We start from the raw sequence: 25,765 nt of genomic DNA on the forward strand, positions 1-25,765 counted from the left end.
CAAACCCGCAGACGCATTATGGCTGAAGCAATCCCACCACATCCAGGAGCTCACAATAGCGTTCAGAAGCATGGGTTGCAGCAAAGGTGTTACTGAGTTGAAGGCGGGACATTTCTGGAGCTGTTGCTTAAGCGGGATAGTTGGAGTTGTGGCGTGATCTGATTTGGTCTCGGAGGTAAGGGCAAGAATGCGAAATCGGAAGCTGGAAGCCCACAGAAAGAAACAGACTGGGCCCGTGAGTCTTTAGGTCGTTTTTGTTGAACCATTGGTCATAAGAAATTTTCGAGCTGTCACATATGGAGGCCTGCGATAGAAACAACGGTGTGTATCGCACGATATCTTCCAGACCACCTGGCTGTCAGAGTCGTATCTAGAGCCCACATTTGTTGGCCGACGGGACCAAAACAGTCGAAAAAGTGATAACTTCCTTTGTTGAAAGCAAGAAGCAACGTTCCAACATCCTTTCTGTGGATACTGCAGGAGGACATCCTTGCATCCTTCGCGGGTCATCCACTAAGATTGCCTGAAGAAGTTGTCCACCTTGCTACAATGCCCGGATATAATATCCTTCAAGCCACTTGTGTGCGATATCCCACTGAACTCTTAGACTCTGTTTCCTCGTCTCCGTTTCTGCAAATTGCCTGTAGCCCGTACTGAACAAAGACTCAATATGGATCAAGATCTTGACCTGTCACTCGCCACCCGCCCAAGCAACCTCACGGCCGTGGATGGCCTCATCAAAGACATCAATGGTCTGCAAAGAAGCTAATCGAAGGAGATGAGGAAACGCGCCATGAACTGGTTATCAAGACCCGCAGTCTTCTTCAGTCCCTCCAAACACCACGTGAGCAAATGGTGCAGCACACGTGGGCGGACATGAGTATCAACCTGAAGCCGGTTCCTCATCAAACATCAAGTTTTAGATTTTCTGCCTATCGCTAGCCTGGACTGAATGCAGCCCTGATCACTGGAGTTGACACTGGGCTATGGAAGCTCATGGCCAAGAATGGTGTGGCTCAGCCCCAGAAAGTTGGCATTTTGGCCAAGACCCTCGGAGTCGATGCTGTGCTTCTTGGTAGGGCAAAATTTTGCATGCCGATTCGGAACATCTCTCGACTTACACTGTATACAGGACGTCTTTTGCGTCACGTCTGCGCAATGGGTCATCCCAAGGAGACGGCGCAAGATGAGTACTTACTAACCAACTTCACCAAGGCATTGGCCCTGGATGTCATCGGCGACGGTTACGTTGCGCTGTAACGATATCAAAATCTATGTCTTCTGCAATATACTCCATCTCAACTGACGTCTCGTACAAATTACAGAATCGGTGGCATTGGTCGAAGCCCGATCGAGTTCTCCAAGTTCCTCCGGAAGACCAACTGGCAGAATCCTACTGATGCTGCACACACAGCTATGCACGCGTCTTATCAGACAGATGCGCCAAACTGCTTCGAGTACCTCCGTTCCATAGGGTTAGGCCCTCAGACAAATCATCACAGTAGGTACATGAAAGAGCCAAGTAATGGGAATATGGTCACTAACAACCCTCAAAGTGGGTGGCTACAGACAAGGTCGAGTGCCCTGGATGCATCCTTCGTTGTACCCTGTCGAGCAGACCCTACTACAAGGTGCAAATACCTCGCCTGATTCACCACTTCTGGTGGACGTTGCAGGTGGCCTTGGCCATGACATTGACGAGTTCAAAAAGATGTATCCGAATCACCCAGGCGTAAGTTTTCCTTTCCTAAAGGACCACAGTCACTTATTGTTCAATGTGGGCTCTTGATGCATGACTAACAACCATCCAAAAAGCCATCCTCCAAGATCTTCCCGTGGTCATCAACGACGTCAGAGGCATTGACCCCAGCATCGAACTCATAGGCCACGACTTCTTGACCGAGCAGCCAATCAAGGGCGCAAAGGCCTACTTCATGCACTCGATCATGCACGACTGGCCAGATGATGTGTGCAAGAAGATTCTGGCTCCTCTAACAGAAGCAATGAAGCCTGGATACAGCAAGCTGTTGATCTTTGAGGTGGTCATTCCTCGCACGGGTGCCTATTGGGAAGCCACAGCCGGCGACATCCTGATGATGACCCAGCTTTCGGCATTAGAACGTACCGAAGACCACTGGCACCAACTGATTGAGAAGAGCGGGTTGAACTTGAGAATCGTCAAGTTCTGGGAGTGTGGCCAGTCGGATGTTGGAAATCTCATCGAGTGTGAGTTGGTACCAAGGGATTTGCAAACAAGCGGGGCATTGACCCCTTCATGAGAACATCAACTTCTAGTCAAACTCGAAACTCTGAATCCTCTGTTGGAGCCCCGACATCTTTCATTAATCTCTTTCATTAATCTCATCTTTACTGCGAAATAAGCTCGTAGAAACAACCAACATCTCGAGCACACCATCACTAATCACATGGCGTGAAGGAATATCATTTTAGTCTTGAAATGAATTATTGAAAACGCCGCACTGAAAAATCAAAAGCTATGAATTAAGATAAAGTTGAGGGCCGATACAATTCTTCGAGAGAAGAAGTTGCTTGAGAAGAAACAGCCTCGTACGAAAATGTCTGCTTCTCTGAGAATAGAAAACAATAAATCAGCTCCTGGTTTCCTTAGGCCTTGGTGTAGGTCTGCAGCCAGAAGCCCAAGAAAGCATAACCTCCAGCACAGCGGACGTTGGAGTTGTTGGGGATCATGTAGACGTAGCCGCCCTGGTTCGGGCAGTATCCAAAGCCATAAACCACAGGGTTTCCAGTAGGGGAGCCGCTCGACTGGCAGTTGCCGTAGTAAGCATCGTTGGAGCGACCGGTGTACGAGCAAGTAATGGGGTAGTTTCCGGTGCCCTGCACGTCGCTGTACACCTTGTCGTTGGCGGTGGCAGGGTCGGGCTGGTAGTAGTCCACGAGGACCTTGTCCGGGCTGTTAAGGTTGCGCATCTGACCGGCCTTGTCGACGTAGAACGGCGTGGCGACAGATGCATCGCGAACGAGGCGGAGCGCGCCTTGGTCATCGACTCTCACGTACAGGCTTCTGTCACCGGATCCCTGGAGGACGAATGCCGTGGGTGTGGCCGTGGGCGTGAAAGCGGCCTCAACGGTGGTCGTGACAGTGATGGTGGTGACCGGAGTAGCAAGTGTGGTAGTTGAGGCGGTGACGCCATCACAAGAGCAGGCAGACGAGTAGCGCGCCGTAGGAACGAGTGTTCCGATGGTGTTCTTGCAACCCGTTTCGGCGTAGGCTGGCATGCTGCTCGGGCGGTTCTGAGCTGGTGTGCAGGCCGGGGCAGCAGTGGTGGTGGTGGTCAAGGCCTGACGAGCTTCGACTTCCTCACGCTTCATCTTCTTGAGTCCCGGGTAGGCATTGGCCAAGGTGGTAGTGTACGAAGTGACGGTGGCTGTCTGGGTTGCAGTTGAGGTGCAAGGCGTCTCAGTGACCTGCATCCATGATGAACAGTCTGCCGACGCCGAAGCCGGGCCGGGCTTGGCACCGAGAAGCGCGCGGAAGCAGTTATCACGGTTGCAGGCGGCTTGACGTGCGAATAGTTCGTCAGCCGGGGTGGCGGCGGCACGTTGTGCGATGATGCCGCCGACGAGAGCAGTGATGATGGAGGACTTCATTGTGGCGGAGGACAAGAACCTGATGTGATCAAGTGCTCGTTCTGTTTGATGTATGGGATGAGCGCTGACTGTAAAGAGTCGTAAAAAAGACTTAAGCCGCTTCAGTTGAAATGTTTAGTGAGGGAGTGTGTGAGTAAGAAATATGTTTCTTCCGGCTTTGACCAGCGATTCTTATACATAATAGCTCAGGGTGCCTTCATGCTTCATAGCTCAAGTTTCTGAGTCCGTCTAGACCGCAAGTTCGTTCAGACTGGGCTAGAATCATCGCAGCTGAACTCCGTAGAGTTCAGCAAGCCTCATTGCTTCACTAGATTTCACTCTAGGCTCCGGATGTGAACGAAGCGGAGTATGTTCTCCACGAAATTCCATGCCCAGAATGCTCCATAATCCACCCTACTTGGACGTTACCGTGGGCTTGGATCCGAAAGCTGAAAGGCATAGTTCGGCAGGCAAACCCATCTCCCTGCATTCCCTTCCAAGAGATGCTTGTTTCTACTTCGGGATGTCCATCTCTAAGCGACTCCGGAGTGAGACAAATCCTTACGGCTAAACAACACCAACAAAAGTAAGCTCAAATTATACGATGTTAGGCCATGCATTTGCTGACCCCATTTTCGGAGTGCTTGCTGCATTGCGACGTTGTCAACCAGGATATAACAGTCCAGAACGGCCATTTCATACTATAGTTTAGCCGCTACTGCGGGCGAAGCCGTACGGGAGCCAACACCTAGACCCGAAAGGGGCGCCGCCACCAGCTCGAGTGTCAAAACCAGCTAGTTTACTCCGAAGTACTGTTCACTATGGTCTCCTGACGGTTTACATGGGATGTTCTGCTAGTTTGCAAACTAGTGTGGCAAGCCCCAAACGAGTTCGAGATGGGAAACGTCTTCCCCACTAGCTGAAAAAAACCCCTGCTTTAACCTCCGTTCACCATGCCAGGGCCCCTGGCATTCCTCAGAAAAAAGAATTCTCCGATGCTGCGGTGAACGTAGGCGACTTGCAATTCCTCGGACCCTGATCCACCCGAGAGCCTGGATTGTTTTCTGCACAGCTTTGCGTGAAAAAGAAGAAACATAAACTTGACTCACTAGGCTCATCTGAGATTGTTACTCCTGCGGCTGGGCTGGTATCTCCTCTTTTCGGCAGTGAACGATATGTCCCCTCATGCCTGAACGTGCCTTAAGTCGTTCGTAGCAGAAGAACGGCGATTCCGAGTGGAACCAACAAAAACACCAGGGGTCTCTTAGACGAGGAGGGGCTGAAAATAAGGCTAGTACCCCTGCTTGACTTGATCTCTCTTGGTTTAATGGTATTCTCACCTCAGCCATGAATACCTTACTTATTTCATTGGCTTTCTACGAATCCTCGTGCAAATGGCATGTGTATTTTCTACATGGTAGTTCACTGTGGCCTGCGTTCGGACTTGACTCATTTTCAGCTCAGGGTCCCCAAGCCTGGTCAAACTTGTGTACGGAGTACTCGTGGATTCCAAAGCCGTAGATCATGGCTGAATTCCATTCCATGGGCTATTATTCACGTGCCATGAGCCTTCAAATCACCTTGGATTGTATGATTCACGGTATGGTGAACGCCATCCTAAAGTCCGGTTCATCGGATGAGTTTCTGATCAATTGGATTGCATGTAGATTTCTACGGAGTACCGTGCTATTCGTAAAAGTTCTCAGCAGAACGCGTTCCCAACACAATTTTGGGGTCTTAGAGGCTCGGAGCTTGTTTGCCGCACATATTCAGCGGTGTCCGTTGGCTTTGTGGTCAGCGTGACAAGTCTTGTGCATTCAGTTGAAGTCATTCTACTTGTCTCACTATCCCAGGTCTATTGCCTCTAATGCTTGTACTCGCCTCGCTGAACTCTCTCGCTCAGCTCTTTCAACACCTTGGCGATGTATCTACAGTCTTCGATGTCAACGTAGACAGCCACACTCAATCTAGCCCACCAGGAGCCACGATAGAAAAGCAAGGACAGATACGTCAGGTATGTTTCAACGAATTGCCGGTTGATCCACTCAGTGACAGCTGGCACGTCACTCAAACTGACATGAGCGGCACTCGCATCGTCTCCGACCTTTACCGGCAGCCTAACATGCGCAAAGAAGACGCGTTCCTCCTCTGGAATTCCAAAGGTCTCGGTTCCCAGAGACTCCACCAAAATCCTCCCAGCTTCGCGGGCGAGATCCGTACAGTAGGTCCAGATAGCGTCTTCTCCCCCGCAAAACTTCTCACGAAAGTTCAAAGCCGTCTCGATGCAGCAGTAAGGCGCATTGTCGATGGTTCCGAAGTACTCGAATTGCTTCACCATCGGGTTCGTCTCTCCTGATGAGGGCATAGGATCAAACACCTGACGTGCTGCAGGTGGTCGAAACCCATGGGAGGTTGTTAGTGTTGTCCGAATCATGTGTTGGTTTCTTTTTGGGACGTAGAAAGCAGCGACGAAACGGGGGATAAAGAGCCACTTATGACAGTTGGTGACAAAGAAGTCTGGGTCAAGCTTGCCCAAATTGAGCGGTATGTGCCCAATTCCATGTGCCGCGTCTATCATGCTGAAAACGCCCTCTTCACGGCAGACTCGCACCATCTCCTCAAATGGTATCATAAGTCCGGGTAGGCTGATAATTGTGTCGAAGACAGCCAAGCGAACACGCCCCTTACCAACCTGCTTACACTTGAGCTTTTCGTTCTGCATGGCCTCTCTAAATAAGGCCACGATCTTCTCAGACACCAGTGGCAGATCAAGCTGCAATTTGACCCCGGACACGCCAATGACAGAAGGCTGGGCTTCTATCACGGCTTCGATGGTCTTTGCGAGAGCACCGTAGACGCCCGATGTGTACACAATTTTGTCGCCATCCTCCCATCGAATGTTCAACAACACAGTGTTTGTAGCTGTCGTCACGTTGGGGCAGAGGACCAGCTCATCCATTGGGCATCTCATAAAGTCTGCAAGGAGAGACCGACTGCGACGGAGGATGTCGGGGACCACGTAGCGTATGAACCGGTCTGGCTCCGCCTCGGCGGCATCTTAGTAATGACGAAGTACATTGCGGACTGGGCTAGAGTAGCCTCCAAAGGAACCTGAAGTGCCCGTAGTAAGATAATGTCCGATGGCCAAACTTGAAACCGAACCCCATTGTCATGAGTAGCAAGCGAAGAAAGTACCTTGATTTACGTTGGTATAATCTTTTGCGAAAAGAAAGTATTTCTCTCTCATGGGTTTCCCAAAAGGGGTGAGAGCCAACGCTAGGATTTGGTCAGACGCCATTGAGACTGAGATCTCTCTTGCAGATGAACGTGAGACCTTTATGAAAGTCGAGGTATCTAGAACTTGGGCTTCTTCGTAGCCGGATAGGGGAGTAACCATAATTCCATTCAGGAGCGTGACTCGGCGAGAACCCCGTACCTCGTGCACTCGCGCCCTTGGGACGCCGTGTGCGAACTAAAGAGCGGGGAAATTGGTCATCAAGCAAGACAGCAGGGACTGCAAAGTTAGCAGCTAAGCTCAGAACAGTCCAGTCACCACAGAGAAGGCCACTTTGTCATGTTGAGGCAAGAATTTGGATGTGAACACATGTTAGTCATTGGCTACTCTCTGGTCTTCAATCGCATATCATCTACGAAAGAACATTTAGTGGTCTGTGGCACCTCCATCTAACTCAACAACGCTTGGCACTCCATCTCAACCAAAGCCCCGAAAGGCAACGCAGATACCTGAACGCAGGTGCGAGCCTTTCTAGAGGTCAGTAACTGCGTAGATTCGCCGATAAACGAACTCACTGGTTGGGGCTCTTTGAATACCCCCAAATACGCCTCGTTCATCTCGGCGAATTTTCCCATGTCAGTCACATAGACATTGACTTTAATGACCTGTCCGAGACTGGAACCAGCGGCTAGAAGAATTGCCTCAAGCCCTTTAAGAATTTGTGTCTGGTTGCCAATAGATCATGGATTAGCCACCCGCATTTTGAGTTGCCAAGGTCATGCTGCATGTACTCCCGGTTTGTGCGGCAACTCCGTCGGCAAGTTTTCCTGCTACAGGGTCCATGCTCACATTCCCTGACACGTAGAGATTGTTATTTGCCTTGATAGCCTGTGAAAACACAGGTAGAGGCTTCATGGCCTTGTCGGTGAAGATAACAGCGTCACGACGAAAGGTGCCCTGAGAAGCCATGTTGCGATTTGTGGGCGATTTGGGTCGATAGGGGCTGGAAGTCAGTTTTGGAGGAACAATGATGATGGCGGCTTATAGACGGTCCCAGGGTCTAACTAGAATACGTAGTTTATGTACTCTGAGCCCCTGAGGAGACGAGGGGTAAAGGCCGAAAACACTGGGATGATAAATCACGCTTGTCTGGTAGGAGGTGCATGTCTCCAGGGAACCATTCTCCAATTTGTCATGTGAAGGGCGCGCCCTGGGTACTGACCAGTGCCCTAAGAGGCTAGAGCCGATGGGATGATAGTCGGCTCTCGTGTAACTGAAGGGTACCATGGTTGGTGCAATGGTGAGGTGCGTAGGCAGGATCGTACACAGGTAAAGTAAGGTAAGTTGCGCAGGGAACTAATGCTACCTGTCTCAGCCTGGCTGCCTGATCAATGGACCATTCCCAGATCTCCTAGAGAATTTAAAAGCTCGCCTCATCTGTGTTCTCGAGTGTTGAAATATTTGAAATCTTCTCATCAAAAGAATCAAAATCAATCTGAGCAGACGTGGAATCAAGCAATCATGCCTACCTACGAATTCCATCACATCCTTCCGCTTGGCCGTTCCAAGAAGGCCAATCTCGCAAGGCTCATCACTGACTGGCACGCTACAGCGTTCAAAGCCCCTCGCTTCATTGTCAACTGTCGATTCATCGACCTCCGCGCTGCCAATACAGAAGACTTTTGGGTTGGTGGTCATGAGTTGAAGACCAACAAACTCATGATCACTCTGAGAAGCGGAACAGGCCGGACCGAGGAGCAGTACAAGAGCATCACGACCAAGCTGATTTCAATTTGGAACGAATCGACGAAGGATATTCAGGCAAGCGAGCGAGAGAAGGAACTGAGAGACGTGTTTGTAATGGGCGTCATTGACTCCGCATGCGAGAGAGGCTTCTTTTTGCCAATGGTGAGTCGACCTCAGACTCGAGTCAGCGAAAGGTCGAAATGGAATCGGGACGCTAACAAGACTTTTCAGCCAGGAAAGTTTGAGCCATGGGTGGCTGAGAACGAGACAGAGTTTCAGAAGCTAGCAAATGGGGGTGATGTCGTGTTCAAGGACCTTATTCAGGAAATCCAAGAGAGGCCTGAATTTGGCGGCGGTCCTCAAACATCCTCGAAATGAAGCATACTACTTAGGTACTATTTTCAGAAGCTCAGGATCATCCATTTAAGAGCCCTTCAAGAATCTCTCGATAATTTCAATGCGCTATGCCACGCGAGAGTGTGCTAGATCGTGATGCACCTACTTTCTTGACGTCCGTCATTGATGTGAAACTGGTCATCAAGAATCGCACCCGAGTGGGGAAGGTATTCCAGGGAGAGACAGTGAAAGGGTTCAACACATTTCCGATGACGCGCAATGGGCGGCAAGTGTGCGGGTCTCATGAATGCGCAAAAAATCAAAACTCGAAGGGAGCAATTGATACCTTGTCTAGTGTGGGGGGCGTACCTTGGTAACATCCTCGAGAGGGTCTGCTTACCAACCAGACCAAGAGTCCTGCACTGATTTTTGGCGCAGAAACAGCTTTGAAGTTAGTCATCACCCAACCAGGCCGGAGCTTTTTCGCAACTGATAAGCACCATCCACCGAAGAAGATGATCAAGATCATGGTAGTTGATGCAGCTAGCAAGACCTCTCGTGCTTTAAATTAATTTTAAAGCATTGCAAGGGGCTTCGTGGCGGCTGAATATCACTCGACTTCCTCCAAAATCATCCAGCTCTAGACAGATTAACACAAGAATGAGGTAGTCGTAACATTGTGGCTGATCAATAGGCGTTGACCTATCGACAGCAAAAGTGCCTCAACGAGTGCAACTTGGCCGGAGCCTTTTCAGCTCGTGCACGTAGAAACCTTTCAATCCTGGACGAGTGGGAATTCTTAACTCGGGATCTGTAGACTGTGTCAGTCTATCTCTGCCACTTCTCATCATGAAGTGTGACTTTAGCTGAACCCCACTGACTGACCAACACAGTTAACCCGGCGTCCCCCAACTAAGGGCGCACACGAGAACAAAAGTTTATGATGACATTGCTTATCGGCCACTATGTAGGAAGTCCCATGATTAGACCAAAAGCAGAAGTTTGCTCTATAAAGAATAAAATTCCCTCCATCAATGATGTCACCGAAATCAAATTTGTTGAGTATTGCCGGACCCGTGTATTCTTTGGGCCTGGACTAACTACTTGACTTTGGCAGCAGTCTAGCAGACCATCACGGTAACTCCCAAGCACAAAACAAAGTCTGTTTTGTCTTCATCGATCAATGTACTCTCGTCGATACATTTATCATTTCGTAGATCCTAACGTCACTTGGAAAATAAGTAATGTCGAGAAAATCCTCGCTTAGACTGAGTTATGGTAGTCTCGCTCCGGACCATATTTGAATCATTCAACGTTTTCTACAATCGTACATACACATCAGATTACATCAAATGTATTGGAAACTTTCACAACATGGCCAACAGAGGAATTTCTTGGGATGCTACTGTCCAGATCATCCAAGATTTGAAAGATCAGGGCAGTATGAGGCTGCCCAAGATGCACTGTGATATGTATGCCTCGCGTTGCAGTACCCAAAGTACAGAGCGGTATTGGCAGAGAAATTAGTGAAGCTGGCTTGTAAGCATATGCTATCATTAAGGCGGTTCACATCAACATGGGAAACAGGCTGTAACATGTAGGCTGTTCGCCATTAGTCTGTCATGTTGAAACTAGTTAACCTTTTCTCCATGTTCGACGACATCAATCATACATCGCACAGAAACAAACAACAAAACAATCTTATGCCATCATGGTACCTTCGATTGCTTTCGTTGAATCTTCTGAAGTTGTCAGTAACCAAATTACGGACGCTTCCCGAAGCAAACAGGGCTATGGGTTGCAGCACCAAACTCCACCACGTCCGACGGCGGAGTTGTTCTCAGCGGAATTCCCAAACACCCAGACTTCCAATCCCACCGCCAGTGGCAAGTTGAGCACATAGCTGCTGCCTTTCGTCACTAGTGTCGGGAAGGCTACGTCGAGGGGGTGAGTGGTCACATCTCGGTTCGTGACTCAGAGTTTCCCAGCTCGTTTTGGACCAACCCCTTAGGCCGGCATTTCGGCCTCTCGAAGATTAGCGATATGATTCTTGTCGAATTAGATGTGTCTGTCCTTGTTAGGGAACGATCTGCTCCTCCGAACCCCGCCGGTTTTCTCCCGGCTCATAAAGCTATACCGGATGCATATGCGGCTTGCCACTGTCATAGTGTGCATGGAAAGGTATGGTAATTTTTTCTGCAGGCGACTTGACATATTAACGTAAGATGCTTACAAGTTTCGAGGAGATGCTCATCGTGTGTATGGTAGCTACAGAGGATTCATCTTAGGTAGTGAAGAAGGCTACCGCATTGCTAGCGCACTAGGCCCAAGTAGGAAGGGGTGCATTCTCAGGAACCTATCCTGATCGTCGGGCAGACTGTCGGTGAGGTTACATCCATATTCACATCCATGGAGCGAACATGCCAGGTTCAACTTCTGGCAGAGGATGCAGCATATGGTGATAGTGTTCCCCGGAAGGTTCTGATCAGTGACGACGAGGCAAACTTCAACTTCGACATTGAGAGCGATCCTGATATTTGTCACTGCGAGGTTTAGGTTTACTATGATCACGAGGAAGAGTTATAATGCGGAGGCTTCACAGCTTGATTGGATTGGCTTGAATTGGCATAAGATCATCATAGGTATTCCGAATTCGATATAGGTACTAGGAAAAACCAGGCATGAATAGCGACTGTACCCAATCCTCTTCACTTTGTTTGAACGACCCACACGCTGCCACAAAGTGGAGCCATCAAGCTCTTTCAGTATTTCTCGTTGTTGAATTACTGAGTAAATTTCTGAACAATGAAGTCGACGGCAGGATCAATGAACTCGGGACGGATATAAGTGAGGTGGAAGAATGTGCAGGTTCCACTAGCATCGCATACCTAGCAATTAGGGCAAGGGAGAGTCAGCTGGAGTCATCAGAGATTGGCCCTGAGTTGTCATCATTCTTACCGGATCACCAGCTGCGCAGACCTGTCTCACTTTCTCGTCCAGCCCGGCAGGGAATTTGCTCAGGCTGGCTCCAAGCTTCAAGTATCCGTCCCCAAACATCACCAAAGATTTGATGCGGCCATAGAGCTCAGCCGGGATGTCAGCTGCGGCGGCATGCATCACAGCGGCGCCCTGAGAATATCCGACCAGAGAGAAGTTCTGGTTGGGACAGGCAGCAGCCTGGGACTTGAGGCGGTTGACCACATCTCTGGAACCTTGACGGACGCCCGTGATGATCTGCGAACTGGCCGGATACTATGTGCGTTGTTGATTTAAAGAGTTTTGATCGGATACAAGAAATCCAGTACTTACTTGAACAGGGTATCCTCTGGCGCCAGGAAGAGCAACGGTCGTATTGCTGACGACCGGGTCGCCGACGATGATGCCAAACTTTCCGCCGCCGCCGACAAAGTTGGGCTCACTCGTTCCTCGAGCTAGACGACGCTTTGTTAGATTGATAGAAGAGGCTGATCGATTTCTTATAGAACACACCAACGAGAATCTCGAAATCAGAACAGCCAGCGGGAATATCTTCCGGCCGGATGGGAACAGGGTCACCGATAGTGACTCCAGTCTCTGGAAGCTCTGGGCAGTCATCAGTGCCCTGGCCGTGTACAACGGACAGAGACAGAGCAGAAAGAGCGACAAGCTTGATGAAAAACATCGTGATTTTTTCGTTATAAATCCGATTGCGATGGAATCTGTCAGATAATCTCTCAACTTTGAGTTGAAAGCTTCACGCTCCAACACGAACATGTCTCAACTATTTATCTACATTTTTATGGCACAAATTGTGATGTTCATTCGAGATACTCGAGGTCTTCTGCCTCGGGGCCTCGGTTGCTGCATCATTGACATAATGTCTGAGTTGATTGAGTCCATCCAGTTTTGAGCTTCATCGCAAGTTCTTCCGGAAGAGGGGATCATACAAGAGGGAGTTCTCCGTCACTTCATGCCAACGAAGTTGTAATTCTTGGCTTACTACCATGTGTGATGGTGTCTTCATAAAGGGTCTGAGAGGAGAGATCGCAAATCTGTACAGTTCAACCTAAAAAAACGCACATTTGGCCAGGCCCCCTGAATGATGGCTTCGTGTGCCTCGGCACTTTGACGACGAGGGGATCGCGATGTTGTCAATTCGACAGGGATCTGGCTTCTCCAGGGTCATCCTCCAATCGCATTCAATAAGATGGCCCATTCTGGCCAAGGGTGGATACCCACAATGTGACGCAGTCTGCATGCACCCCAGGCGGGGTTGTGGAACAGTGGGACTCACAGCAATAGAATCCTTCGCGGAAGTTACTCAAAGTGGTAAGAACACAGCCTCTCATCTATATCAGACAGCAAACTGCAACTGGGTGACTTAGACATACGAAATTCCCTTCAGTCTTTGCCCCTTTTCAGCCCCCACAGAGAATTCCCCGAAAACATCGCGGTGGGGGCAAAGAAGCAAGCTGGTTCCCCGCAGGACAAGTCGACGTTCAACGGCTTGGAACGGTGCTGCAGGTTGCTTCTCGAATGTTGCCGTTGTGGAACTTAATCCAGGTGGTTGATAGCGGTTCACTCATTGAATTGCTGAAGTCTTCATAAAGTCTCGGCGCAAATCAAGCTATTGTTCATGATATCTTATGCAACGGAAGCTCGGCGAGCGAAGGCTCAGTGTGAAACAGCTTGCGGGCAAAAAAAAAGAAACCAAGCGACACACTGACATGTTCATATAAATTATCCGTCTGAACTGATAGCGCGGCCCGAGCCTCTGCGCGCCCTGAGGGTCAAGATGCTCAATTGGACGAGGCCAAAGCGACAGGCACGGATGTGGCCTTCACGTGGCGTTTTCTTGTCTGCCTGCACCGCCGCAATGAGGTCCCGTTCCTCTGGCACATGTCTTACTCTGGCCTTATGTGGGCAGAATATTCATAGTAATCAGGTCACAGGTCTTGGAAAATAAGATTGGCGGGTAACAGTGATGTATTTTGGAAAGAAAAGATGCAGCACTCAAGCAGGACTAACAACCGCGTATCTTGGCCAAAGCCAGACAGGAAAGAAACAAAAGTACAGAAGCCTCCGGAAGCTTCATGTCGCAAGGAAAACGAGAAGAGGACCCAGCCATTTTTTCATGATATGTGCGGAACCACTCCCATCAGCCCACTCAGCAAATCTGATCGCGGGACACCGTTCTCAACGAGGAGACACTGCCCCCTGTGGGTCTCAGCATGGCAGATGGTGCAAGTCGACCTTAAGCCTGAACCTTCTTGATCTGTGCAATGAGGAAGTCGGCGCCCTCCTTGGCGTTGGCGCCGTATGACAGGTGAGGCGCCAGGACGGCGGCGCTCAAGTTTCCGTCGCAGACAGTGTCGCGCGGGTTGGCGGCGCAGATGATCTTGATCTTGTCCTTGGGGAAGTTGGGGATCTGACCATTGTCGGCGCGGAACTGGGTGTCTCCGAAGGTGACCACTCCGGCGATCTGGGTCTTTTGCGCATCGGGCGCGTTCTCGATGGCGCGGTGGTTGACGGCCGCACCTTGACTATTTTCAAATCGGTCAGCATTACGAGCCTAGCATGTAAGTGATAATTGAGGTTCTGAAACTTACGAGTAGCCTCCGGTGACGACGATGGCGGTAGGACACTTGCTCGCGATGTCGCTGAGGATGCTCTTCATCTCGTTGATGCCAACGGGGTCAGCACCACCGGGGAGGAAGTTGGTGTCCAGACCAGCGGGATAAGCAACACCCTGGACAGCAACCTTACCCGGGAAGGCGGCCTTCAGGTTGTTGGCAACAGGGGGTCCCACAACGGTGCCCTGTCCAGAGAAAAGAAAGTCTTAGCATCAAAGTCACCAACAATCGACAGTTGGGTCCAAGGAACTCGAGTAAACCCACCATGTTGCCGATCTCCGTGGAGCCGCGCGCCCAAACGAAGATAATATCGTTGCATCCGCCAGTCTTGAACTCGTTGGCCGTGCTGCCGACGGTGCCGCCCAGCTGTCGCTTAGTTTCTTCCTGCGGGATCGTAGGGTAGGCGAAGGCGGTGGAGGCCAGAACGAGAGTGCTGAGGAACTTCATGGTGAGGTAGCTGCGTTTCAAGTTGCTTGGACTTGTAAAGAGAGTGAATGTGAAGTGACTTGTCGCGGACAAGATGGCAAAGAACTGAAGAGAATGGAAGCGGTTGCGGTTAGCTGCTGAGATGCCTGAGTGGATGAGGAACTATCATGGCTTTGTGATGAGCTTTCTGAGAGTTCTTATAGAAGGTGATGATATCCACAACCTCATAGCATCTACGCCTAAAGAGGAATATTCAACGAGACTTCCTCCTCATTCCTTGTTGTTCCTCGGCTCTCAAGATTCCTCGGCTGATCGAAGGAAGACTCCTCGGCGGTTTTGTTGGTATTGCAGGATGACAAGGTGCGGAGTCCATTCTCCTGAGGCCTCGAACGAAGCAAGATGATCAAAGACTACCTAGGCATGTTACCATAAGTCGGGGAAGGTACCAATGTCTTGATTTCAAACACATTGGCACTGCGGCAAGTCCCGCGAGGATCCGCCATGTTTCTCCCGAAGATGCGGTCCGTCATGCAGAGTCAGGCCTGTCTTCGTTCTATCGTGTGCAATTCTGAACCTGCCAAAAACTAATCAGGCGCCATTTGCGAATACATGTATACAACGCGGTCGTTGGAATTACCTGTTTAGATCATTTAGTGCGGCTGGCGTGTTGGCTTCGGACGTAGGCAATGACAAGATGAACGTGGGAGGCCAATGACAGGACGAACCACGCATTGCTTACTCCTACTTAGGCCGTTTCAGCTAGTCTGGGATGGTTGCCTGCCACTCTATCGACTGCCAGCTGGCATGGTTACCTCCTGACTTGTTTTTCTCCGCACAAAACGTCTTTGAGTGTTGCCCCTCTGGAGTCTGGACTCAGAAGGATGTGGGTGACATGGGTTTGATCGGTGGTATTGCCCCCTCAGCTGCCTTACTCGAATGTGCCAACGAAATTTGCCACGGAATGGGTCCTGATGGGTACAAAACTCCCATTTGTGACACCGTGAAACAGAAAGCCTATCACGAATTTGAAATAATCGACTGCAAATTGGCGAAGCAGAACTCAAGCTTCAATGCGTCCGGAAGTTTAGACTTCAGGTTCTTTTCATGTTGCTTGAGATATTACTCAGTGCGTATGGAAATGATAACGTTGCAAGCCTGCTAAGCGAACGTCAGACGACGAGACTCGCATTGAGGCATGAGCATGTCAGGAAAGTTCCATAATGTTGTGTTTTTGATTCAATCAGATTTTGTTTTTTGAATTCGTAGGGGCCTCCGAGCTCTCAAGCAGAAGATTTAAATTCGAACCAAGGATTTCAGTTGATTAATTGTTATCCACGTTATAATTGCCATCGTCCGAACTACCCGTCCAATCGCATCCGCCTCTTCTCAATACTTGTGGGATGGCAGCTCCACTTGCCTGACATCCGACAAAACCGGTCGATCATTTCAAGGTACCATGATCTTCAATTTAAAGACCAAAAGCTTGTCAAGGTATAACGTATAGATGTCAACTAACACGTCTTACTTAGTTTGGAAAATAAAAGAGCTTTTTTTTCTAGTCAGGTTTCACACGTTCTCAAAGTTCCAGATTCAAGGAACTAAGATGGAGCCTCACAGCCTCTTCAACCCTTTCCAGCTAAGCATGTCAATGAAGTTCCAGGAGAAGCGGGACACTGAGGAGACAAAATCGGCATATACTAGAAGTTTCGTCTGCCCGGTATGACATATTCAGGTACCGTTTGGAATGGGGTTCATTTGCATCGACAGACCGAGGCTCGTTGAAAGTAATTTGCGGTCGACCAAATGGCTCACTCGAAAATGTCAATTGCAAAGGACCCATGAGGGCCAGTGACTTCAAGGTCTCGAACGATGTTCGCAAATTTCAAAACAGGGATCAGATTCAATTCTCTCGGTATCCTCTTACCTTAATGTCGTCCTCTCACGTTAGAGACACTGGCCCAGGACTCTCTCTACCTCGTGCGATTGGAATACCACCAAGTCAAGTTCCCCCCGAGAATGACTCGACTTATTGAACAGGCTGATGAGGCATTAAAATTGGAAATACAACGTGATCCAGACCCTTTGAGGGGTTTGCTAGCACTGGATGACAGAGTTACACTGAAATCAGACTCCAATACCTCGACACGAAAGTCAGACTCTTGTCGGCGATGGTCTAGACTCCCCACTGCAAGTTTCCAAGCCCTCCTTGAAATTTGGGTTGCCCGCCTTACTTCTCCTGCATATAACTCACTGAGCTGCGCGCCATCGTAGAGCAGTTTCCATTTGTTCTTTGCTGACAACAGTTTCTATCTAGAATTTGAATATCGAGAGGCAGTTACGGCTTTTACTCATGCACAAAAAAGGAGTCATGTGGGAGAACACTTGTTGGGACATGGCTTGCGCCACTTGGAGTGTGGTAAAAAGTGGAGATTTGTCTTCTACACAACTGTGAAGCGCTGGGCCTTGGCATGCAGATGTGAGCGAAAATAGTAGCCAGCAATGCTGCCGACTGGATTTCGATCGGGGCTAGTGGCAGATCACTCTATCGTTCAGGTGCAATCGCCTCACCCAGCTGCTCACCTTGAAGTGGCTGCTTTTGTGGAATTATCGGGTGGAAGGAGTCCTCGCACTCTTATTAGCCAGCGGCCGGCTGGCTAATCAGAGGCCAGGGATTCTTCCCTATATAGGTAGGAGGAATATTACTACCTTTTACTTTAATACTAAACGGCCTCCTTTTCTATAATAATAAGTATAATCAATATAAGTAGAAGATATTGGCTTAGTACCCTAGCTGAAAAGCCCTTCGATTCGAATCACCTAGTGATATTATTCCAACAGCTTTATTCTGTCAAAATGATGCCTGAGGGGAGCCTAAAGTGAGCTGGGCGACCAAGTGAATGAGTCAATATATTGATGTTATGGTAACCCAAGGTCTTGATGCACAAGAAACTCGTGTGAAAAACGGTTGTATTGTTGGAAGAAGAAAGAGGTCTACTGCGCGTTGACTGACTGAGGAGTATATTTGGGTCAACTCTCCGGCACCTCGGGGATCAAATTCCTCCGTAATCCCAGCGCTCCTCTATGCCTGGTCCAGCGATCCTTGTGGCTAGTCCCTCCGTTTTCCCAGTCTCTGAGTGACCCGTCCGTTCTGAACCCCTCTGATCGTCCCTAATATCCTTCGTTTGCTGCTTCGCCCTCTGTCTCCATAGCGGCCCCACTATCTCTGGGTGTCCTGGAACCCAGAATCGTGGCCGCCCTTGTCTCAGCTTCTGTGCCGGGCTTGGGTGGGTGTCCCCGTTCCGACTCCCGGTCGGGCGAGGGTTGGAGTTTCGTTTCTCGGGGGCCGACGTCTGGCTAGGCACTGGTAGCTCCAACGCCCCAGGAAAGACACAAGAACGAGGTTGTTGCGTTGATCTTCGAAAGCAGTTGTCGAGCCGGATGCGGACGAAAGCTGTTAAGTTGCATACATTAGCAGCGAGACAGATGTGGATGGGGGCGAGCTGCTGGACTGCTTAGCTTGTTGAACACGTGGCCAAGACTGATTGTATCTTGGCCACCAAGCCTCCTGCCCACTGATTGAGTTTAACCACATGTTGTTGTTGTTGTTGTTGTATTTAACGCCGTGGCGGCCGGGCTAGAGCCCTTACCGCAGACCTCCCGAAGGGTATATGGCGTGGAGGGCCGTGAGCCAAGGCTACCTACTCTACAGTACGTCGTCTCTTTACATCGTCCTCCAAATCATGCCTTGTGGCCACTACGCGTTCTGTCTGTCCCCGGTTCCCGCTGGTGCCCCAGTTTCATTCTTTCCCAAATCGTCCCTTGGAATCGGGAGGTTCTTTGTAGTCCGCACTCACATCTACGTAGGTGTGGATGCTGCTACCGCAGACAGATCTTCTGGAAGAAGTCCGTCACGCGGAGAAAGGCCTCGAAGCCTCGTGGGTCGGTGATTAATCTCTTGAAGTAGGCCTCGAGAGATCCCATAGGGCCTATGGGCTCGGGCATACTGCGAGAGTGGAGGGTCGGCCACCGTTGCCTCCTCGCCAGCGTTAGTCGACAGTAGACCAGGTGGTCCACGTCTTTCGCCTCTCCACAAGAGCACATCATTAGAGCGTCGTCGTGGTTGAAACGTCGGTGATATTGCTCGAAGTCCCCGTGACCCGATCGTGCCGCCAGCAGGTGATGTAACGTAGCCCGCGGCAAGGCCAGTTCAGGAGGGCTGGACAGAGCTGCCTCAAGCCCCAAGTCCGCGTACCGCGGCCTTCGCTCTTTATACCACCATCTCCTGTGCTGGCTTTGTAATTTTTCCCTTGCAAGCCGCTTGATGCCCGCTAGTGTTGCCATTTGACCCATCCGCGCCGGCAGTGTCGTTCCTTCTTTGGCCAGCCGGTCCGCGGCCTCGTTTCCTTCGATGCCCTGGTGTCCCGGGGACCAGTGCGTCCGTATATCAAATATCCTGGCCGCTTCTTGGATTTCGAGGAACGCGTCTTGTGACGAGTCCGGCGCCTTGCCGCGGATGCCTTGTATAACGCTGGTGTTGTCGATACATATGTGGATTGGATGACCGCGATTGGTGAGCAGAGCCCTTCTGAGGCCGGCTCGCGCTCCTTCGACCTCGGCGTCGAACACTTCTGCCAGTCCGAGTCGGCCGCACCCTTGCGCTATGCGTTTGGAGTCTCGGTAGATGACGAAGCCGTACCCCACGGCTCCGTTCGTCGCCCTGGAGCCGTCCGAGAAGACGATCATATGGCTTTCCGGTACTGTCTTTAGCCAGCGCTCGAAATCTTTCGCAGCCTCTTCTTTGCATTGAACTACTATCTGATCCTGTGAGCTTGGCAGGTACTGTGATTGGAGGAACGCTGGTCTTCCGCATCTTGGCAGAAGTTCAGCCGTCCGTTGTAGTCTCGTCTGTTGCTGTCCCTGCTGGGAGAGCCGCGCGACTAGCGGGTGTCGGCGATCGATCCTCTGCAGTCGGACTGCGGCCCGTAAGCGGACGCCCTCTAGAGCGACTTTGGCTGACGGTAAGCCGGCGTCTCGGAGGAGGCTGCTGGTTGGCGTTGTCCTCCAGACAGGCAGAACGGCCCTTGCCGCCGCTGTAATGACGCTGTCGATCTTCTGCACGAGCCCCTTCTGGCCTGTGTTGACGGGTCTTCCTTGGAGAGGCGGATTCGTGTCTGTCTCCGCTTGGCGTCTCGAAGCCGGCTTCGTGATACCTGCGTACCATGTTTCGGCGCCAAAGAGCGCGATCGGCAGTACGCAGGAGACGACGGCTTTTCGCACGGCGGCCGCTGGCAGTCCTCTCTTTGTGTTTGTAAGCTGCCTCAGGTGTTGAGCTGCCTTCTTTGCCGCAGCTACTCTTGTGTCGACGTGGTGCCGGAAGGACAGTCTCTTGTCGAACCAGACACCCAGCCAGCGTACAGGTTTTGTCGAGGCCTTGACCACCAAATCCCCCGCCCTGACCTCTGGCAGCTCCGCTGGCTGGCCGTGCTTCCTAGTAAAGTGGATGACCTCGCACTTGCTCGGGTCAAAGGAGACCTTGTTCTCCGAACCCCATCTGAGAATGCCGGCTGCGCTTCGGTTGAGTATTGCGACGTTGCTCTCCAGGGAGGGGCTTATGGCCAGAGTGGCGATGTCGTCCGCGTACCCGAATCGCGCGTCCGGGTCGTCTTCAAGTATTTCCGCGATGTAGAGCAGAAAGACGATGGGAGACAGAGGCGACCCCTGCGGCAGCCCGCATGACAGAGGAAAGTATTCCGTTGTGCTTTCTTCCAGTCGGACTCTGGCGATGCGGATGCAGCAGAAGCTGAAGATGAGTCTAACCAAGCCGTGTGGCCATCCCTGCTGACGCAGTCTAATGACGAGCCGGTTCCGAAGGACGGAGTCGAACGCCCCTTTTACGTCCATAGTCAGAAGTGTCGCCGTGAGCCCTTTTAGGAGGGCCGTTTCGATATCGTGGGCGAGGCAGGTCGTCAGATCGACGGCTGACCTGCCCTGTAGGGCTCCGATCTGTTGCGGACTGACGATGCGCTCGACAATCGCCAGGGACGCCATCCTTCTGGCTATCAGTCTCTCGAGTCCCTTGCCCAGGCACGAGAGGAGCGCGATCGGACGCCAGGACCCGGGCTTGGAGGCATCCCTGCCGGCCTTCTGGATCATGACCACCTCAGCTCTGCGGAAAGGCAGAGGAAAGTGGCCGGCCCGCATACAGGACTGGAATAGCTGCCTGACCGGCTCCGAGATGACGCCCCAGCAGGCCTGGAGGAGGCGCGTGGTGATCCCGTCCACACCAGGGGTCGTTGTCTTTGTTAAGGTGGCCGTCTTCACTTCTTCTCCGCTAACATTGTCCTGCCAAGTAATCGCTCGCCTTGGGACGACGGGTACGTCAAACGGGTCACCCGGTGCGTCATCTTCCGCACTAAACCTGTCGAGAAGGGCTTTCCGGAGCGCTTGGGCCTTTTCGTTAGTATCCTCGATCGTCTGGTTGTCCACAATCAATGGGGGTGCTCTGGTCAGTGGGCTCGCCTTCCGCCAACCCATGACCTGATAGAGGTCCCGGTCTGAAGCGACTCCATCGATCTTTCCGGCCCAGTATGCTCGCTTAGCCTTCCTCACAATGCTCAGGAATGCCTTCCGCTCTTCCATTGGAGAAGGATTTGCGTTCTGCTCCGTCTCCCAGGCTTGTGGGTTGCGGGCAGCACGGTACGTTCTGTGGGCCTCTGCGCATTCCTCCGTCCACCAAGCCGCGCCTTTTCCCTGTTTTCCTCTCTTCTTGCCGACCGCCTCAATGGCTCGGGAGAAGAGCTCGACGATGTGACTTGCCTGCCCGTCCAGGTCTGCCGGAGTAGGTTGATCCCCCAGATTGGGCATCGCAGCTAGCCCCCCTTCGATCAGGTCTCTCAGCCGAGGCAGCGCCGAGTCGGGCACTGACAGTGGCCGTGGCTGCGGGTGGCCCTCTCCCTGTGACACTGGGCGTTTGAATAGTGGTATGACGGCCACGATGGCCTCGTGGTCAGCTCCCGGGTGTAACTGTGGGCTGACCTGCGCGTGCGCAAAAGGGATATTAGAGAAAGCCAGGTCCAGGACATGTCCGCAATCCTGGGTTGCCACCCCAACTTCGCTGATAAGAGAGAGATTGTGGCCGTCTGCCCAGCCTGCGATGTCATCTCCCCGGTTCCCGTTCCTCGTCCCGGGCTCCCAAGAGTAGTGATGCGCGTTGAAGTCACCCGCGATCAAAGCTCGCTCCGGGGGTTTGAGTTCTAGCAGTATCCCTGTTGTGCGGCTGTGGGGGTCGCGGGGTTGTCTGTACACGTTGACGATAGTCGTCGTTTTGTCGACCACCAGCCACAGTACGTCTCTCGTGTGGACAGGCCTCTGCTGCTCCACCGTCATCCCTATCCCTTTGCGTGTGTAGGTCAATACTCTTGGTCTGGTTCCTTCGCTGTCCCAGAAGTCGACCGGGACGAAAGAGTCGAAACCCGGGTGCGTGTTCAGTTGCACGTTTCCGTCCTTCCAGCCCGTCCAGGGTTCCTGGACGAGGACCACATCTATCTGAGCCTCCCAGCAGAGCTGCAGGAAAGCCGTGTGCGCCGGGGAGATCTTTCCGACGTTGCCCTGCGCAACGCGTAGCATCCGTGGGGTCGCCGCTCTCGGCTTACGTCTCCGAGTCGAGTTCGAGGTGGGTGTAGGCATTCGCGACGTTGTAGTTTGGCTTCTGTGCTGCCCGTTGGCTCCTGCTTGGCATGGGTAGCATGGGACGGTCGATGGAGGTGTTGTCGGGGGAGTCTTCGCCCTCGCCTTCGTCCGCCTCGTCTTCATCCATGCTGCTGCTGTCAGTGCTTCCGTCACCGAGGCAAACGATCGAGCTTGCGGAGGGCGTTCTCGTGCGCGCGCGCTTGGCGCCGGGTTGCTGGTTCTGGCTGGTGGAGGTAGGGACGCCTGCCGCCTCCTGGCTACTGTCGGATCGAGTAGCCTTGTACAGAGTGTCCGATGCTTTCTGGCCGGCCTTCCGGATCCGAGCCCGCTCCTTTCGACCGGGAAGGGAGACGACGCCGTTTACGGCCGAGGGCCTCGCTGGGCAGTCTGTGTGGCTGGCTTGGAAGGGGCCGCAGCAGTTGGCACATTGGGGCCTGGCCATGCAGGGTCCCGTTTCGTGTGAATCGGAAGGTCTTCCGCAGTTGCTGCAGATCGGTCGTCGTCCGCAGAACCGGTTGGAGTGGTAGCCCTGGCAGCCGGGGTCGTGTCGGATGAGCGTCCTTCGTTTCTTGACGGGCAGAGATCTGCCGCTTTGGTTGAAGAGCCTGAAGGGCGTGACCTCTGATGTGAATGATATGAGCCAAGATATTTCGTTCGTGACTGGGTTGGGCCCAAGGCGGGACGGTCGAGCAAGGACAGGCTTCTGTCCTGTCTGTGCGAAGACCTCATCTTCAACGAGTGTGGCTGGGTCCAGGACGTCCCCGCCAATGCTGTGTAGTTTTGTTGGGCATCGCGGCACAACGTAAGTGTACCACTTGATAGGCGTCTCGACCTGGTGGGCGCCGAGGCATTCCGCCAGCTTTGCCTTACTTGCAAGTAGTCTTTCCTGTATTTGCTTGTTTCGCGGCTTCAGAGAGTAACCTGTGCTGATATGGTAGACGTGGGGAAGGTCCGCTAGCCCCAGGCCAACGGCCTTACAGACGATCTGTCGTACGGCGAACGGTGCGATCTTCCGAGCGGCCGCTAAGCTTTCTTCCGGGACGCGGGCAAAGATGCGGAGGTCCTCCTTCGGCTGCGCCTGCGGCTGATCCTCGGCGGGGAGTGTGGCCTTCGGGCGGGCAGAGCTCTGGCAGCTCTGGCCGCTCCGGGTCGCCGCAGTGGTGTTGCCCGCCATCGGTGCGACGACAGCCGCCCAACTCCGGGCCGCTATTGGGCTTGTCTCGTGATTGATCAGTCTCTTGAGGGTTTGAATGACATAGGCAGTGGCTTCTTTCGCGATCTGCTTTCTAGAACCGTCAAAGCTGGCGACAACGCTGTCGACGGACCGTGCAATGGTCAGAAAGACGTCTTTCCGTGCCTCGTACTGTCTAGCTTCTTCTGCAAGGGCTGTCAAGACGGACCCTGTGGCAGATCCGCTCGGAGCAGATGCGGTAGAGGCTGCGGGCCCCTCGGCCGAGGTAGGGGCGTCGGTGGTGGCATCAAGCTGGCTTCCCGTTAGGCTGGGCCGGGTCGGCTGTGCCTCGGCGTCGCGGCGTCGCTTAGCTCTTGAGGTGGGGTTCGGCTCCGGAGGTGTCCCGGAGCCTGGTTCGGGGTCGGCTTGGTCGGCCGACATCAGTCCGGTGCCCGACGGCGGCTGTGAGGCCATCGCGGATGCGGGCTCCGGCAAGGGGAGGTGAAGAGTTTTCGGCTGTTAGTAATTTGGTGGTAGGCTCACTCATTCACTAACAGCAGATGCCAAGAAAAATTAGGCGAGAGGGAAGTTGAGTTTAACCACATGGTACCCCGAAGGGTGTGTACGACCAGTGGCGACGCCCGTTGAGGCAAAAAGTTCCAAAAATTTCCGTCGGGTGCACAGGCCTGAGCTCACACCCAGGATCCTAGGACCATTACAGTCCCCAGATCTAAGGTGCTAAGTAGATGAACTCGATGACAGTGCGGACGGTTCCCACAATGAAATCGGTCAACCACCTCGCGACGAATACGACGACGACAATGGTTTCGGGGTGCCGAAGCTCCTCTACGCCAAAGACTTGTCGGAGCAAGCGCTCGATCGCCATCCTTAGCGCGGGCACAAGCCCCCAAAGGAGAATGCAGTGGAAGAGTGGGGGGATGGCGGGGATGGTAAACATGCTGGTGGTACGATGGGGGTGAGATGCTCTCGGTGAAGAAGAAAGGAAAAGAGGACGAAGTTCGATACTGACACTCGCGGTTTTATACAGGTCGAGGACTCGATGACGTCCCAAAGAAAGAGCATTTCGTAAGTAATAGCAGTTGACTAGTTCAGGTGTGGGAAGGACGGCCCTTCCCAAGCACAACATAACAGAGTTGAGGTGGAAGGAAAGCATGGTTTATTTATTGTAGTAGCCTGCGATCTTGAGAGCCCTACTACTTCCTGCACACATCCGAGTTCGTTAGAGGAAGTTGGGGTGGGACACGTAGAGTCGAATCCAAGTCAGGAACCCACAAACCGCCCCTTCGTTAACGGGAAAGGCGCCAAGGTAGGTGAAGGGGGGCATTGATATGCAGTCGCCTATCAAGGAAGGTAGGTAGGCGACTTGGGCATGACTGCAAGGCCAGCTTGAAAAGCTCTTGCTAAAGCGAGTCGTGGCCTGTAACGCTTATGGCAGCTCCCAACTGAAGGAGAAAGTCAGTTTCGGCAGCAAAGAGTTCAGCTGAGCCCGTGGGCCCTGGATCAGTTCTCACCTAATGTAATGACGAAGTGGCTACAGTGGATTTAGAGGCGCCATGGGCCACAGCTGAGAGTCGGCAGACTTGCGAGGTGACGCAAAAAGGCATCACTCGGTATATCAGGCGTCTTGGAGATCCCCATAAAGACCTTTACCAGGTGTTAGCGACCTTAAAGAGGTCTCTCGTGTCGCCAAGAAGCCGGTGCGATATGGCGATTCTATAAGGAAAGTGTTAGTAATAAGGTAATTCAATAATAGACTTACTCATAACTCACCACACACATCAGGATCCAGATAAAAACGAATATTATTGGAGGTAAAAGTATAGCTTTTCGTAAAAAAGCATAAGGTGCCCCTGCCCCTGAAAGACTCGCAACACCGAGAAGTAAATATAACACAAGAGAAAAGCTGGCCACTTTAACAAA

General features: G+C 52.1%; 8 protein-coding genes across 8 annotated transcripts; 3 read left to right on the top strand and 5 right to left on the bottom strand.

The window, feature by feature from the left end:
* Positions 1 to 670: 670 nt before the first annotated feature.
* BDP55DRAFT_755261 (S-adenosyl-L-methionine-dependent methyltransferase) lies at positions 671 to 2,452 on the top strand (the record flags this gene model as incomplete). Its single annotated transcript, XM_060580743.1, has 7 exons — positions 671 to 752; positions 776 to 897; positions 943 to 1,075; positions 1,133 to 1,256; positions 1,326 to 1,522; positions 1,557 to 1,736; positions 1,816 to 2,452. 7 exons carry the CDS (start codon positions 671 to 673, stop codon positions 2,277 to 2,279), a joined length of 1,302 nt encoding a protein of 433 aa, XP_060424506.1. The 3' UTR covers positions 2,280 to 2,452.
* BDP55DRAFT_678943 (uncharacterized protein) lies at positions 2,327 to 3,967 on the bottom strand. Its single transcript, XM_060576015.1, has one exon. It carries the CDS (start codon positions 3,628 to 3,630, stop codon positions 2,626 to 2,628), a length of 1,005 nt encoding a protein of 334 aa, XP_060424507.1. The 5' UTR covers positions 3,631 to 3,967; the 3' UTR covers positions 2,327 to 2,625.
* Positions 3,968 to 5,473: 1,506 nt separating this feature from the next.
* On the bottom strand, positions 5,474 to 6,907 carry BDP55DRAFT_697471 (pyridoxal phosphate-dependent transferase; the record flags this gene model as incomplete). Its single annotated transcript, XM_060577686.1, has 3 exons — positions 5,474 to 6,655; positions 6,686 to 6,720; positions 6,805 to 6,907. The coding sequence occupies 3 exons, from the start codon at positions 6,905 to 6,907 to the stop codon at positions 5,474 to 5,476; spliced, it is 1,320 nt and encodes a 439-aa protein (XP_060424508.1).
* Positions 6,908 to 7,293: 386 nt separating this feature from the next.
* BDP55DRAFT_697472 (Endoribonuclease L-PSP/chorismate mutase-like protein) lies at positions 7,294 to 7,813 on the bottom strand (the record flags this gene model as incomplete). The annotated part of the gene is made up of 3 exons (XM_060577687.1): positions 7,294 to 7,371; positions 7,420 to 7,553; positions 7,636 to 7,813. 3 exons carry the CDS (start codon positions 7,811 to 7,813, stop codon positions 7,294 to 7,296), a joined length of 390 nt encoding a protein of 129 aa, XP_060424509.1.
* A 552-nt stretch (positions 7,814 to 8,365) lies between these two features.
* On the top strand, positions 8,366 to 8,968 carry BDP55DRAFT_562384 (putative oxalocrotonate tautomerase enzyme-domain-containing protein; the record flags this gene model as incomplete). Its single annotated transcript, XM_060570151.1, has 2 exons — positions 8,366 to 8,752; positions 8,822 to 8,968. 2 exons carry the CDS (start codon positions 8,366 to 8,368, stop codon positions 8,966 to 8,968), a joined length of 534 nt encoding a protein of 177 aa, XP_060424510.1.
* A 1,332-nt stretch (positions 8,969 to 10,300) lies between these two features.
* BDP55DRAFT_755278 (uncharacterized protein) lies at positions 10,301 to 11,494 on the top strand (the record flags this gene model as incomplete). The annotated part of the gene is made up of 4 exons (XM_060580744.1): positions 10,301 to 10,424; positions 10,731 to 10,816; positions 10,850 to 11,107; positions 11,279 to 11,494. The coding sequence occupies 4 exons, from the start codon at positions 10,301 to 10,303 to the stop codon at positions 11,480 to 11,482; spliced, it is 672 nt and encodes a 223-aa protein (XP_060424511.1). The 3' UTR covers positions 11,483 to 11,494.
* Positions 11,495 to 11,709: 215 nt separating this feature from the next.
* BDP55DRAFT_719684 (cutinase-domain-containing protein) lies at positions 11,710 to 12,600 on the bottom strand (the record flags this gene model as incomplete). The annotated part of the gene is made up of 4 exons (XM_060578447.1): positions 12,416 to 12,600; positions 12,236 to 12,357; positions 11,885 to 12,178; positions 11,710 to 11,814 (listed from the first exon to the last, which is right to left on the bottom strand). Exons 1-4 carry the CDS (start codon positions 12,585 to 12,587, stop codon positions 11,710 to 11,712), a joined length of 693 nt encoding a protein of 230 aa, XP_060424512.1. The 5' UTR covers positions 12,588 to 12,600.
* A 1,312-nt stretch (positions 12,601 to 13,912) lies between these two features.
* On the bottom strand, positions 13,913 to 15,162 carry BDP55DRAFT_335338 (cutinase-domain-containing protein). The gene is made up of 3 exons (XM_060566876.1): positions 14,803 to 15,162; positions 14,515 to 14,723; positions 13,913 to 14,448 (listed from the first exon to the last, which is right to left on the bottom strand). The coding sequence occupies exons 1-3, from the start codon at positions 14,983 to 14,985 to the stop codon at positions 14,160 to 14,162; spliced, it is 681 nt and encodes a 226-aa protein (XP_060424513.1). The 5' UTR covers positions 14,986 to 15,162; the 3' UTR covers positions 13,913 to 14,159.
* Positions 15,163 to 25,765: the final 10,603 nt, after the last annotated feature.

Source organism: Colletotrichum godetiae (genome assembly GCF_030913485.1).
Source record: "Colletotrichum godetiae strain CBS 193.32 chromosome Unknown BDP55scaffold_57, whole genome shotgun sequence".
Classification (NCBI taxonomy): domain Eukaryota; kingdom Fungi; phylum Ascomycota; class Sordariomycetes; order Glomerellales; family Glomerellaceae; genus Colletotrichum; species Colletotrichum godetiae.